Source organism: Lineus longissimus, chromosome 7, assembly GCF_910592395.1.
Source record: "Lineus longissimus chromosome 7, tnLinLong1.2, whole genome shotgun sequence".
Classification (NCBI taxonomy): Eukaryota; Metazoa; Nemertea; class Pilidiophora; order Heteronemertea; family Lineidae; genus Lineus; species Lineus longissimus.
Genome location: NC_088314.1, coordinates 6,935,990 through 6,951,056, shown reverse-complemented (window position 1 = coordinate 6,951,056; position 15,067 = coordinate 6,935,990). Strand labels below are relative to the sequence as shown.

At 40.3% G+C, this 15,067-nt stretch overlaps 1 protein-coding gene across 7 annotated transcripts in view; it reads left to right on the top strand.

The window, feature by feature from the left end:
• Nucleotides 1-15,067, top strand: part of LOC135490776 (synapsin-like) — an 88,457-nt gene that overhangs the window by 36,336 nt on the left and 37,054 nt on the right. For 5 of the 7 annotated variants that reach the window (XM_064776260.1, XM_064776254.1, XM_064776253.1 and 2 more), the window contains exons 6-7: nucleotides 11,332-11,421; nucleotides 12,923-12,949. In XM_064776260.1, the coding sequence (XP_064632330.1) occupies nucleotides 11,332-11,421; nucleotides 12,923-12,949 (117 nt within the window). Of the gene's footprint in view, nucleotides 1-11,331; nucleotides 11,437-12,922; nucleotides 12,950-15,067 lie in introns of all 7 variants that reach the window. The other 2 variants (XM_064776258.1, XM_064776257.1) reach the window with 2 other exon arrangements.

Sequence of the window (15,067 nt, the reverse complement as noted above, 5' to 3'; positions counted from 1 at the left end):
CATAGAGTTGAGAAGAGAAAGATGGGACCAAAAGGATGCTGAAGTAACAGAATCGGAAAGAAAGATCATGAGAGAAAAGGTTGGCCAACTTCTATGGTTGGGGAGACAGAGCAGGCCAGATATCATCTTTGATACTTGTAATATAGCCTCAAGAGTCAAGGAAGCCAAAGTGAGAGATCTGTTTGAGACAAACAAAGTAATCCGAAAAGCCAAAAGTGAGAAGGTGACACTTAAGTTTAGTAAACTGAAGAACCCCAAGTTGACTGTATTTAGTGATGCATCATTTGGAAATTTGGAAAATGGAGCTACTCAAGGAGGACACTTCATATGTCTAGAAGGAGAAGAACAGAAAATTTCACCATTATGCTGGAGTTCTAAGAAAATAAGACGAGTGGTGAGAAGCACACTGGCTGGAGAAACCCTGGCAATGGCAGATGCAATGGATAATGCTTTCTTTATCAATTCTCTGATTTCGGAAATCATAAAAGAAAGCCCTAGAATAACTTGTGTGACAGACTGCAAATCACTCCATGAGGCTGTCAGATCCAACAAAGGAGTCTCAGAAAAGAGGTTGAGAATAGAAATAAGTGGTATCAGAGAAGCCATTGAAAGAAAGGATATAGAGAAATTCAAATGGATCAATGGAAAAGAACAACTGGCAGATGTATTAACAAAGAAAGGAGCATCAGCAAACCGGTTACTGAAAGTATTAGAAAGCGGAAAATTGGACATTTGAAAAGCAAATAAGAGAAAGATTCCTTTTAAAGCGTATCTGCATTGAAGACTTTTACTGGCACTTTAGTTTAGTTAGGAGCACCAAGATTATTCTTAATTTTAAGTTTCTTCAAAAAGAAAAAAAGAAAAAAGGATGAATTTGTTAACTTTAACTAGCAGACCACTTACTCACAAATAATGACATTGTGCTGATGTAGTGATGACATCACAGATCTGTGTGTACTTTTGGGTGGAGGGACTTTTTAAGGTAGTTGAGGAGAGTTGTTCATGGAGAACAGATTGAGTCAGGAGGACATATTATCTAGAGGATAAACTATACCAGTACACAACAAAGAATGATCACAAGCAAGAGACCTGGGCCGGCCCATCATATGGAGTGACTGTGTGAGTGGAATACAACCAATGTCAGTAAGTAATGACAAACTTTTCAAAAGCCAGGTCCTTGAGATCATGGTGGAATGTCCAAAAAAATTGCAAGCAAATGCCAGGGAGACCACTATCTGACATCCATAACAGCTTACCTCCCTCTTTAGCTAGTTACAGTTGGTGTGACACAACAGTCGAATATAGTGGTTGCCATATTTATTGATTTATAATATCATTTGAAATATATCCCATCAAGAAAATATGACAAAATTTATGTCATATTACACACCGATGAAGGATGAGGCCGATAAAAACAATAGAGTGGGAACAAATCACTTTTGGCAGTTCATAAAAAGTTAAAGATAGGATGTATAAGTTATATCCCTAAATTACCAAGACCACGGGTTTCCTCTGCACAAGCATACAGTAAGACTCGCATCGATCTTAAGTCAACAACGACAAGAGAATCCTTCCTCTCCTGGAAGATGCCCCCACACCTTGGTATCCCTACCACAAGAAAGACCTAGACTGTCCTGTGTCTGGACGTTATTCAGTGGACAAAAGCACAATCTGTTCTGATCAGAGGATTGCGGCTGCGTTTCCTGTATCAGACGGTGAAACCACATTCGACTCACTATCTGCTCTATTAGAGAACTGCTCTGGTTGCCAGACTGGCCCAGAGGATTGCGGCTGGGTTTCCTTGGTCAGATGGCGGAACCACATTCGACTCACTATCTGCTCTGTTAGAGAACTACTCTGATCAGACGATTAAAACCTGATCACTCCTGTCAAATGGCAAACCAAAGCATAGCATACATATTCTGACCGAAACACTGACCATTAAAAACATTGATAAAGATTCGAAGTGCCTAGGCCCGTCAAAGACCTCAAAGACAAGGATTAAAGTCTTGTGTTTATTAGTTACCATTGTATGCCTTAGAGGTGGCGAAATGGTACTGTTTAGACAAGAAGTCTCTCCAAATGCCTCAAAGAAGCTGAGGGATTAAAATCTTGTTTTTATTGGCTAACAAATGCTTACCCTTTCCAAAGACATCCTTTCGGGAATTGAATCATAATTCCCACGGGGGTGACTGGCTCTTCCACCCTTCCCCCACTCCCCCCGTGCGAACGTATCATTAGATAAAGCCAGGTCCTTGAGATCGTGGTGGAATGTCCAAAAAAATTGCAAGCAAATGCCAGGGAGACCACTATCTGTCATCCATAACAGCTTACCTCCCTCTTTAGCTAGTTACAGTTGGTGTGACACAACAGGCGAGTATAGTGGTTGCCATATTGATTGATTTATAACATCATTTGAAATATATCCCATCAAGAAAATATGACAAAATTTATGTCATATTACACACCGATGAAGGATGAGGCCGATAAAAACAATAGAGTGGGAACGAATCACTTTTGGCAGTTCATAAAAAGTTAAAGATAGGATGTATAAGTTATATCCCTAAATTACCAAGACCACGGGTTTCCTCTGCACAAGCATACAGTAAGACTCGCATCGATCTGAAGTCAACAACGACAAGAGAGTCCTTCCTCTCCTGGAAGATGCCCCCACACTTTGGTATCCCTACCACAAGAAAGACCTAGACTGTCCTGTGTCTGGACGTTATTCAGTGGACAAAAGCACAATCTGTTCTGATCAGAGGATTGCGGCTGCGTTTCCTGTATCAGACGGTGAAACCACATTCGACTCACTATCTGCTCTATTAGAGAACTGCTCTGGTTACCAGACTGTGTCAGACGGCGGAACCACATTCGACTCATTATCTGCTCTGTTAGAGAACTACTCTGATCAGACGATTAAAACCTGCTCACTCATGTCAGATGGCAAACCAAAGCATAGCATACATATTCTGACCAGAATACTGACCATTAGAAACATTGATAAAGATTCGAAGTGCCTAGGCCCGTCAAAGACCTCCAAGACAAGGATCAAAGTCTTGTGTTTATAAGTTACCATTGTATGCCTTAGAGGTGGCGAAATGGTACTGTTTAGACAATAAGAAGTCTCTCCAAATGCCTCGAAGAAGCAGAGGGATTATAATCTTGTCTTTATTGGCAGTTCATAAAAAGTCAAAGAAAGGATGTATCAGGTATAACAGCACTGAAATATCAACATGGACGCAACATCTGCGACCCAAAAGCCTAGGCTGACATCTCTTAAAAGCAGTTCCAGTTCCAGTTCCAGTTCCTAGGCTGTCCTGTGTCAGGACGTTATGCAGTGGACAAGAGCATGATCTGTTCTGATCAGAGGATTGCGGCTGCGTTTCCTGTATCAGACGGTGAAACCACATTCGACTCACTATCTGCTCTATTAGAGAACTGCTCTGGTTGCCAGACTGGCCCAGAGGATTGCGGCTGGGTTTCCTGTGTCAGACGGCGGAACCACATTCGACTCACTATCTGCTCTGTTAGAGAACTACTCTGATCAGACGATTAAAACCTGATCACTCTATCAGATGGCAAACCAAAGCATAGCATACATATTCTGACCGAAACATTGACCATTAAAAACATTGATAAAGATTCGAAGTGCCTAGGCCCGTCAAAGACCTCCAAGACAAGTATCAAAGTCTTGTGTTTATAAGTTACCATTGTATGTCTTAGAGGTGGCGAAATGGTACTGTTTAGACAAGAAGTCTCTCCAAATGCCTCAAAGAAGCTGAGGGATTAAAATCTTGTTTTTATTGGCTAACAAATGCTTACCCTTTCCAAAGACATCCTTTTGGGAATTGAATCATAATTCCCACAGGGGTGACTGGCTCTTCCACCCTTCCCCCACTCCCCCCGTGTGAACGTATCATTAGATAAAGCCAGGTCCTTGAGATCATGGTGGAATGTCCAAAAAAATTGCAAGCAAATGCCAGGGAGACCACTATCTGACATCTATAACAGCTTACCTCCCTCTTTAGCTAGTTACAGTTGGTGTGACACAACAGTCGAGTATAGTGGTTGCCATATTGATTGATTTATAATATCATTTGAAATATATCCCATCAAGAAAATATGACAAAATTTATGTCATATTACACACCGATGAAGGATGAGGCCGATAAAAACAATAGAGTGGGAACAAATCACTTTTGGCAGTTCATAAAAAGTTAAAGATAGGATGTATAAGTTATATCCCTAAATTACCAAGACCACGGGTTTCCTCTGCACAAGCATACAGTAAGACTTGCATCGATCTTAAGTCAACAACGACAAGAGAGTCCTTCCTCTCCTGGAAGATGCCCCCACACCTTGGTATCCCTACCACAAGAAAGACCAAGACTGTCCTGTGTCTGGACGTTATTCAGTGGACAAAAGCACAATCTGTTCTGATCAGAGGATTGCGGCTGCGTTTCCTGTATCAGACGGTGAAACCACATTCGACTCACTATCTGCTCTATTAGAGAACTGCTCTGGTTGCCAGACTGGCCCAGAGGATTGCGGCTGGGTTTCCTTGGTCAGACGGCGGAACCACATTCGACTCACTATCTGCTCTGTTAGAGAACTACTCTGATCAGACGATTAAAACCTGCTCACTCCTGTCAAATGGCAAACCAAAGCATAGCATACATATTCTGACCGAAACACTGACCATTAAAAACATTGATAAAGATTCGAAGTGCCTAGGCCCGTCAAAGACCTCAAAGACAAGGATCAAAGTCTTGTGTTTATAAGTTACCATTGTATGCCTTAGATGTGGCGAAATGGTACTGTTTAGACAAGAAGTCTCTCCAAATGCCTCAAAGAAGCTGAGGGATTAAAATCTTGTCTTTATTGGCTAACAAATGCTTACCCTTTCCAAAGACATCCTTTCGGGAATTGAATCATAATTCCCACGGGGGTGACTGGCTCTTCCACCCTTCCCCCACTCCCCCCGTGCGAACGTATCATTAGATAAAGCCAGGTCCTTGAGATCGTGGTGGAATGTCCAAAAAAATTGCAAGCAAATGCCAGGGAGACCACTATCTGTCATCCATAACAGCTTACCTCCCTCTTTAGCTAGTTACAGTTGGTGTGACACAACAGGCGAGTATAGTGGTTGCCATATTGATTGATTTATAACATCATTTGAAATATATCCCATCAAGAAAATATGACAAAATTTATGTCATATTACACACCGATGAAGGATGAGGCCGATAAAAACAATAGAGTGGGAACGAATCACTTTTGGCAGTTCATAAAAAGTTAAAGATAGGATGTATAAGTTATATCCCTAAATTACCAAGACCACGGGTTTCCTCTGCACAAGCATACAGTAAGACTCGCATCGATCTGAAGTCAACAACGACAAGAGAGTCCTTCCTCTCCTGGAAGATGCCCCCACACTTTGGTATCCCTACCACAAGAAAGACCTAGACTGTCCTGTGTCTGGACGTTATTCAGTGGACAAAAGCACAATCTGTTCTGATCAGAGGATTGCGGCTGCGTTTCCTGTATCAGACGGTGAAACCACATTCGACTCACTATCTGCTCTATTAGAGAACTGCTCTGGTTGCCAGACTGGCCCAGAGGATTGCGGCTGGGTTTCCTGTGTCAGACGGCGGAACCACATTCGACTCACTATCTGCTCTGTTAGAGAACTACTCTGATCAGACGATTAAAACCTGCTCACTCCTGTCAGATGGCAAACCAAAGCATAGCATACATATTCTGACCGAAACACTGACCATTAAAAACATTGATAAAGATTCGAAGTGCCTAGGCCCGTCAAAGACCTCCAAGACAAGTATCAAAGTCTTGTGTTTATAAGTTACCATTGTATGTCTTAGAGGTGGCGAAATGGTACTGTTTAGACAAGAAGTCTCTCCAAATGCCTCAAAGAAGCTGAGGGATTAAAATCTTGTTTTTATTGGCTAACAAATGCTTACCCTTTCCAAAGATATCCTTTTGGGAATTGAATCATAATTCCCACGGGGGTGACTGGCTCTTCCACCCTTCCCCCACTCCCCCCGTGCGAACGTATCATTAGATAAAGCCAGGTCTTTGAGATCATGGTGGAATGTCCAAAAAAATTGCAAGCAAATGCCAGGGAGACCACTATCTGACATCCATAACAGCTTACCTCCCTCTTTAGCTAGTTACAGTTGGTGAGACACAACAGGCGAGTATAGTGGTTGCCATATTGATTGATTTATAATATCATTTGAAATATATCCCATCAAGAAAATATGACAAAATTTATGTCATATTACACACCGATGAAGGATGAGGCCGATAAAAACAATAGAGTGGGAACGAATCACTTTTGGCAGTTCATAAAAAGTTAAAGATAGGATGTATAAGTTATATCCCTAAATTACCAAGACCACAGGTTTCCTCTGCACAAGCATACAGTAAGACTCGCATCGATCTGAAGTCAACAACGACAAGAGAGTCCTTCCTCTCCTGGAAGATGCCCCCACACTTTGGTATCCCTACCACAAGAAAGACCTAGACTGTCCTGTGTCTGGACGTTATTCAGTGGACAAAAGCACAATCTGTTCTGATCAGAGGATTGCGGCTGCGTTTCCTGTATCAGACGGTGAAACCACATTCGACTCACTATCTGCTCTATTAGAGAACTGCTCTGGTTGCCAGACTGGCCCAGAGGATTGCGGCTGGGTTTCCTGTGTCAGACGGCGGAACCACATTCGACTCACTATCTGCTCTGTTAGAGAACTACTCTGATCAGACGATTAAAACCTGATCACTCTATCAGATGGCAAACCAAAGCATAGCATACATATCAGAATACTGACCATTATAAACATTGATATGGACTGTATTAAATCATGCAACTATTATGTCTTGAAATTTCTAAATCAGGAAAAAGGTTTCCAAATAAGGAAGTTACTAGACTCGGAACTTGGTGTGTGCTTGGCCATATGATCGCTGTCGACTATCACTTCAACTACCACTTCAGACTACATAGAAATATAGTAAACAGGCATCTTGGTTTGTTGTATGCAGTTTTAGCTCAATCAGTAAGAGGCAGAATAGACTGAAAGACACCTTGATAGAAGAGAAATTATACTTGCTCCTCTTGTCCAGCTGACCAGTGGACAGACATCTCTCTAGTCGATGATCAACTGAAAGTAAAAATTAGAGAAGGGAACAGAAATATTCAAGTGTTGAAATCCAGTTTGGGTTCCTGGCAATGCTGATTACATTTCAACTTCAAATAAATCTCAAATATTTATCATAAATGTGATCTTGTAGCTCATAAATGTGAGACACTCACCTTTTTACACACACCTCAGCCCAGGCACAAGCTGTGTTCTGTCTGATTCCAAATGCACAGAGCAGTTAGAAGTGGTTCTGCTAATTATGTCATGAGCATGTTACCAAACCCCATTTAATTCCCACCCTCTTAGTCTTTTCATTGGTCAAGGCATGTCCTTATGACTCTATTGTTGAATCTAATCTAATCCCTTGCCCATTGTCCAGTGTCCATTGTCCTGGAGTCCAGCTAGCCATGTCACTATAGTTCTAATTCTTGTCCTTACAATGCCTTTCTTCTTTTAATAAAACTACTTGTCATGGATGATGATTAGATTAGTTTTCTTAAAGGAGGAATATGTCATCATTATTGCATCTTGACCATGAAGATTTTTGCATCTTGCTCTATTTGCATTTGGCTCTATACTATAGAGCATGAATTCTTCACCACCAAATATCTATATGGTGAGCGCAATGGCCCCTGGCCTTTTCATTCAAATAATTATTTGGTAAATTTTTGCAAAATTGTGCCATCAAACTCAAAAAGGGGCCTTGGACCCAGGGCCCATATGACCATCCATGAGCATGAATGTATAGGACTGAAAAGCCTGTAAGACCTGGGTACAAAGTATTTTTAAAGTGGTCTGCATCCACAAACTGTGCGTGATATAATGCTGAAAATGCGGGATATTGATGACAGATACATATTAGATGTTAAAGTGAAATTTTTATATCAATACTGGTTTGGCAGTAATTCTTCAAAATATCACAAAACGATATTTCCTCTCAATCAACTAGACTTTGATGTTTTCACCCCAAATCTTGGTTCAGTATTCAGACAGACATTGTCTCCCATGTCATGAAGAAAATTTTCAAAAAATGTTGATATTTTGAGAATATGATAAAGTTGTCATTTCGTGATATTTAGAAGAATAAATGGTTAATTAGCAATGATATCGATATTTCGCTCTTTGCATCAATCAGATTAGTAGCTCACCTCTGGGGAGCTTATCCTCTCTACAATATCCTTGAACTTTCAGTCAATTCCATCGACCAAGATGGCCGCCAGATGGCCATCTTGAAAATTAAACAAAGTCCTATTTCTCCGAAACTAATAATCTGATTGCAACCAAATTTTATGTGATTATGTATCTATGTACTCTTATCAATATCCTAAATTTTCAGTCAAATCCAATGACAAATATGGCTGCCAGGCCGCCATCTTGGAAATCCAACGAAGTCCTATTACTCCTAAACCGTTGAACAGATGTCAACTTATTTCCATGTGACATATACACTCTTCAATAATCCTGAAATTCAACTTTATAACCAAAATGCTATACTTAGATGGTACCGGTGATTTTCTTTTTTGTCATTGAGCTGAGAAGAATAATATCATTCAATGGAATCAAAACTGGTGAAACTAGCCAGAAACTGTTCTCCCCATATCCACTACAAATGACATGCATTACATTACCCAAGGTGAGCACATGGTCCCTGGACCATTTCATTCTACATCCTATTCTTGATGCACCATATCAAAGAACATAGCAAACACAATAATTCATCCCCCTCGTCATTAGTCATTCTGCTCCTGACGTCATACAAATGCAATCAACAAAGCAGTGGCTTTGGCATAAATGGCTGATAAGTCATAAATCTTATTTACTGGCCTGATGCAGGATCAGGGGGAGAGTGTCATATCAAAATCAAAGCCGCTCTGACTTCTCTTCATAAGCAGAAGATATTTAGGTCTTCTGGGCTTCCCCATAAATTCGTTGCTTCGGGCAGATGGTTCAGTGGAAATATTGGACAAGCTGTTCTTAGCCGGATCTCCCTCCTGCAGAGATGATAGCAATTTTTCCAAATGTGACTTGTTGCTTTGCTTTGAACAACCTGTCACAAGACTAACACAACCCTCATCTCTGATATCAATTGCTTTCATGTATATTCATGACGCACTATACCAAAGATCTTAGCGGACACAATACTTCATATCTCCTCATTAGTCATTCTGATCCTGACATGGTACAGTGTAATCAACAAAGAAGTGCCCAGAATGGTTGATGAGGAATAAATCTTATTTACTGGCCTAATTTACTGGCACGATCCGAGAGAGACCATCAAATCATAGATTCCCACTCTTGAGTTCAAATCTCTAGTGATCTGTATTCAGAGACTGAGAAAGTACAAGCTGGTGCATGCATGGTGTGAATGATGATTATGAAATGGCTGGCAAAAATGCAATGAATTTTGGCACTCCAATATACTGCTCTAATAGCAGAATTGCTATCTAAGTTCAAATCTCTTGAAGAGTCAAAAAGAGTTCAAAATCACCTGAAGAGTCAAAAAAGTTGTTCATGTAGCTTACTTTTTAAAAAGGGTTAAATAATTTGGATTGATTTTATCTTCTGGCATGTCACCGCAGTAAATTAAGAATGCTGATGATAAACTTTTATGCAGCAACAAGACCGTTAAATTCGCGTTTCCCTGCTGGGAAATGTACCGTTGATAACAAAACTAGTGCACTGTGGGTGAGGACTGTGAGAGGCATCGTGGGGAGCGTACATCATCGATAAAAATCGTCAGCATTCAACATAGGAAAAGGGCTTGTTCATTTTTGCAATTCGGAAAACAAATTTACCATTAAATATTTTGAAAAAAGGAGGAAGAGAGGGTAGAGCAGTGTTCGTTTAGGCAGAATCCACAGTAATGGTAAAAATTTCCCTCTTCCTTGAAATCTTTATAACACCCTTGCAACAAGAATTCATCCGTAAATTACGCTGTTTATCACAATTGCCATGGTTACCAGTAGCCACAGTGGTGTTAATAAAGAGTCAACATTTTTCATCCTTATGAATATTCATGATTTGCGTTTCTCCGCATGAATATAAATTACGGTTGAGTTATAACCACCTTGTGCTAATTGATGCTCTTGCAAACCAATCATTTCATTCCAGCTTTTCTTTCTCTCAGCATTCTTATACTGCCACGTACAACTTCTGGCATCTTCGTCCATGTAGCGACACCACTGTGCCACCATGGGACCAAATTTGTATTCTAGCAAGCTATCTAGATTAGCTAGCGGCATTCTTGGGAATCATCGCAACTGACAGCATCGATAGCTATAAGAAATAAGATAATATCCATTTCACTCTAAATAGGGAAAAGCAACATACAGTAATCTAGATAAGTGGTGTGGCATCTCACGTGTTAATCATGCCATCGTCACATGGGATGAACCCGTGCGTCTTCTTTCATTGATGTCGTATCTTGCTAACATAGCTTTGCCATCATTAGACAGCGGTCAGAGCTGACAAGCCAGGGGGCACATACATGTAACGGAACTTTGAGGATAACGCTAATAGCATGATGTTAGCATTGTGTTTACCAGGCTAGCCTCAAAGGAAAATCATGCCATTTCTGTGTTGTCCATTTGACCCCGACCACTTTTTCCACTGGTCTGGGCGTATTTATTACCAGGCACGTCCAGACTGTTCCTATATCAGATCCTTTCCAACTTGACACCCTGACTTCTTATCATCAAGGAGAAACAGATCCAGCAACAACTTGACATTTTATACTTGTGATGTCCATGCAGAATACTAGAGTGCCTGAACATCACATGGATAATTGAAGTGGTATGAAGTGATGTGCCCAGTCGTTGTAAGATTTTTGACTACTTGGAGGCCTGGACATTTTTCTCTGTACATGAATATATAGGTCTAGACAGTATGAATACAATTTGTGTCGGTGATTAAAGTGTTCTTCCATTGAAGTTCCTAGTTTAGTCTCAATCTTGATGATACCTTTGTATCTTTATGCATCGTGTCAAAAATTAACCCTCCAGAACCATGGCATCAACCATGACCACATGACCAGCTGATGAGGGGGGATGGGCATCCCCAAGAGGTTATGGACTGGTAGTAGTTCTGGTAGTCCCACAATGCCGAAAACTGTATAAAATAATGACGTGGGCACTTTGATCATTACTAGAATGTGTCTTCTTTTCAATCGCAGTTCGCACAACTTATACAGATTCAAAACAAACATGGCAAGGAACGATTTCCGTTGATCGAACAAGCGTACTACCCGAACCACAAGGAAATGGTGAGTAATCTCTGGGTGAGTTTCGATGCTTATTTTGTCTTTCGCCTACCGTCAGTTCCATCCAGTCTACAGAGGACTAAAAGTGCTGAACAGCACACCCTTGTGTGCAGTATTTGAACTAGAATTTGATATCGATGATTACAACTTATGAATGGTAGTCTTAATGTGTGGAATTGTGGAGGTTCAAAAAAGTTGATTTAAAGATATGCTACATTTCAAGTTGGTGTGGAGTTATTGTCATACAAAGCTATATTAATTTTCACACAAAGCTATATTTTTATGATTTGCTTTGCTATTGGGTTTGGTCCAAACTATGTTGATGTCATAGCACGCACAACTAAAGGGTTTGCAATGCAAGTATACATCCATTTTTTTGAAGAACCGTGACTAAAAAATCTCTCCCTGACAAATCCTTGGCCAAAACCATGGCCTAAAGCACTCAGACAATGTTGTGTTCATGGTGAGCTGTGTCATTTTTCAAATGAAAGGCAGTTGCAAAAGAAAGCAAAGATGATTGTATTCAGCCCAGATCAACCTGTAACTTCATCCAATATGTCACATTCCTCGCCAATCACCAATACAACTAGACGTTAAAGTTCCGGTGTCCTCTCTGTCTGTCCTCTGTCCGCAATTTTCTAATTCTTCTTCCCAGTAATGTTGTCCGTCTGTCCATCTCGCCCCGTAAGTCTGTTGTCACTTTCTTGAAATCGTCACTGTCCGAAATTTCCATGAAATGGGGGGGGGGGGTAAATGTGGTACCAGTCCCGATGCCCAGTTAGTAAATTTGCCTTCTCCCAATTCTCGATAATTAATTTTGGCCAAAATCTCGGCCCAATCCACTGATCATCCCAAGTCCTGCTGAAAGCAACTGTCTATGCTTATTCCCAACACTGATTTCAGACCATCTTGTGTCCCCGTTGGGGCAAAAAGTCTACAATTGTGGACTGTCAAAATGATCCCACCTCATCCTATTCCTGAAAAAATAGGCCTTCTTGAGCCCAGCGTTTCCCCATTTTGTTGTGATGGTCCGTACCATTACTGAGCTGCATGGAGTTTGTGATGTTTTATTATCATTTCTGTTCATCTAAAATTGATCTTCGTCATGATACCAAGTCACAACCAGAACGCCAGGATAGGATAATTTATTCTTGTTGTGTTTTCAAATCATCTGGTTTTGAAATATTGTTCAGAATTATCAAGCATGACCTTTTATGTTGAGTTCATGTTTGCTATTGAATCATAATTTCAAATGATTAATTGGTAACTTTAGATATTTTTGGAAACAGAGTTGATGATATTAGTAGTAAAGATGACATGATATATAGCTGACAGTTTAGTACGATTTCAAAACCAAAAAAGCATTCGTTTTATCCAATGAGACATAACATATCAAGCCAACCATCGGATTATGCCATCATTGTCCAGTTACATTTCAACTTTATTTCTGAAACCGATACGTCACTAATTTGTTGCTCCCGCTACTATTTTATGCATCACCCAGATAAATAAAACTCCACCTAAGGACACGGTAAACATATTTCTGTTCTCATTATTTTTTGCAACTTTTTGCCCTGTCAATACTAACAATCACAAATTCCAAATTTCAAATTCTTGTATTTCAAAGTTTGGTGCATCATCCACCATGCACCAGTGATGAAATATCCAACTCACTTTAGACTAGTCAGAAGTAACATCACTTTTTGCATGCAATTTTGGCACCAGAACACATTCTAGAAACTCTGCTGCAGTCATGTTTTCCAGCATGCAGTACTGGTCACAGCTAACATACCTTCACATGCCATAAGCTTGAGACTTTATATTATAAGGCTGCATTCAACCTTGATTCTGTTTAGCCTACAAGAAAGCTACAACATGTTTCAGTTGTGACCAGTACTGTGCGAAATAACAAATTTGGAATTTGCCGTTGGTGTTCTATTGTGTTTCTCCCTTTGCTTGGCTTTTCTCTCGAATTCTATCGAAACAAACAAATCTGTAGAGAATCCTGGTCTAATTAGTGTCACTCATAATTGCTGTTTTTTTTCTTGTCGTTTTGTGGTGTGGTTCCGCCTGTCCCACTGCTTGTGTCACTTGGTGCACTCCCCTCATGGTGCAACGGTGTAGCTCCAACTTTTTTCCCCACCTTTTTGGGCTTGAATATACTTCCAACAAGTTTTCTGTAGGCTGGATGGAGCTTAAGCATGTTAGATGTTCATACTTACACAGTAGATGTTTTCAAATCGTCAAGTCTAGGCAATAAGTTGGCCTATTTTGAGAGGCTGAATGGAAGCACCTTCACTGCATCTAGTTTCATGAATGATTTTCAAATATGTTATATAGCACATCAATTTAAAAACTTTTCAGATATTTGCATCTATTCACTCAATAACGCAGCACCTAAACACTTGGGCAATAAAGGATTCCTACAATGTGAGTTGTTGGCAAATCGGGCAGTTTGGCCCTCAACACCCACAGATTCAACAACTGCCTGTCTGGGACCCTGACTGAAACCCATGTCATCTCCAGAAATAGGTCTGTGCTGTGGTCAGGTCTTGTAAGAAAATGGCAAGTCCCATCGTTCAAGAGGTCTTGTGGTGAGTCAGTTGGCTGCTCTCAGTGAAAGTTGGGTGGACTTTGACAACCAGTAGAAGTTAAATGGAATTCACATCAGATAGTAATATGATACTGAGCCAAACACCCTTGAATTTCAAACATGCAGGACAAGCTATTCGCAGTGAAGGTGGTGAGCCTGCAGCTCTTGGTAAAAGTAATGAATATAAAGTTGTTAGGTAGATCACCATTTTAGGCTTAGTCTAGTCCCCTGCCCATTGATCTCAATATTTCTGGACTGGATAATTTGAATACAATCATTCTAAACTCTCCGTGCAAATGATAAAGGTTGTAAGCACTACAGCTAGATTGCTTAGACGTCAAACTGTGTACGGTTAAGATATTGCGCGTAGTTATCTGGTCCAGAAACAAAATAGGATTTCACAATGAATTGATCAGTACTTCACTATCAATTTTCATGTTCAATTGTCACTCTTTGATTTGAATGATTTCTCTTTTTTGCTTATTTCTTGCACTTGATTTAGTCATATTCTCAGCAGCTTAATGTACATGTACCTGTTTTTAGATACCTTAACACATACTAACTTTGCTGCTGATAAATTTGCCACCTCTTAACACCTCTTGGGTGCCTAATGACGTAGATCTATGTCTTTCATGCCTTATGGTGGTGCCTAATGACATAGATCTATGTCTTTCATGCCTTGTGGTGGTGCCTAATGATGTAGATCTATGTCTTTCACGCTTTATGGTGGTGCCTAATGACATAGATCTATGTCTTTCACGCCTTATGGTGGTGCCTAATGACGTAGATCTATGTCTTTCATGCCTTATGGTGGTGCCTAATGATGTAGATCTATTTCTTTCATGTCTTATGGTGGTGCCTAATGACGTAGATTAACGTTGTCGAACAGGCAGTCCAATTTACTGTGGCAGTCAATGGGATCACTGTGATTCAAATTTGGAAAATGTTGATGTTTGAGTTGTTACCTGCCACAAGCATGCCAAATTTTGGTTGTCCTTTTCAAGTGTAATTTAAGTGTCCCTAATATACTTTTGTATCACATATTTCCTACATTTA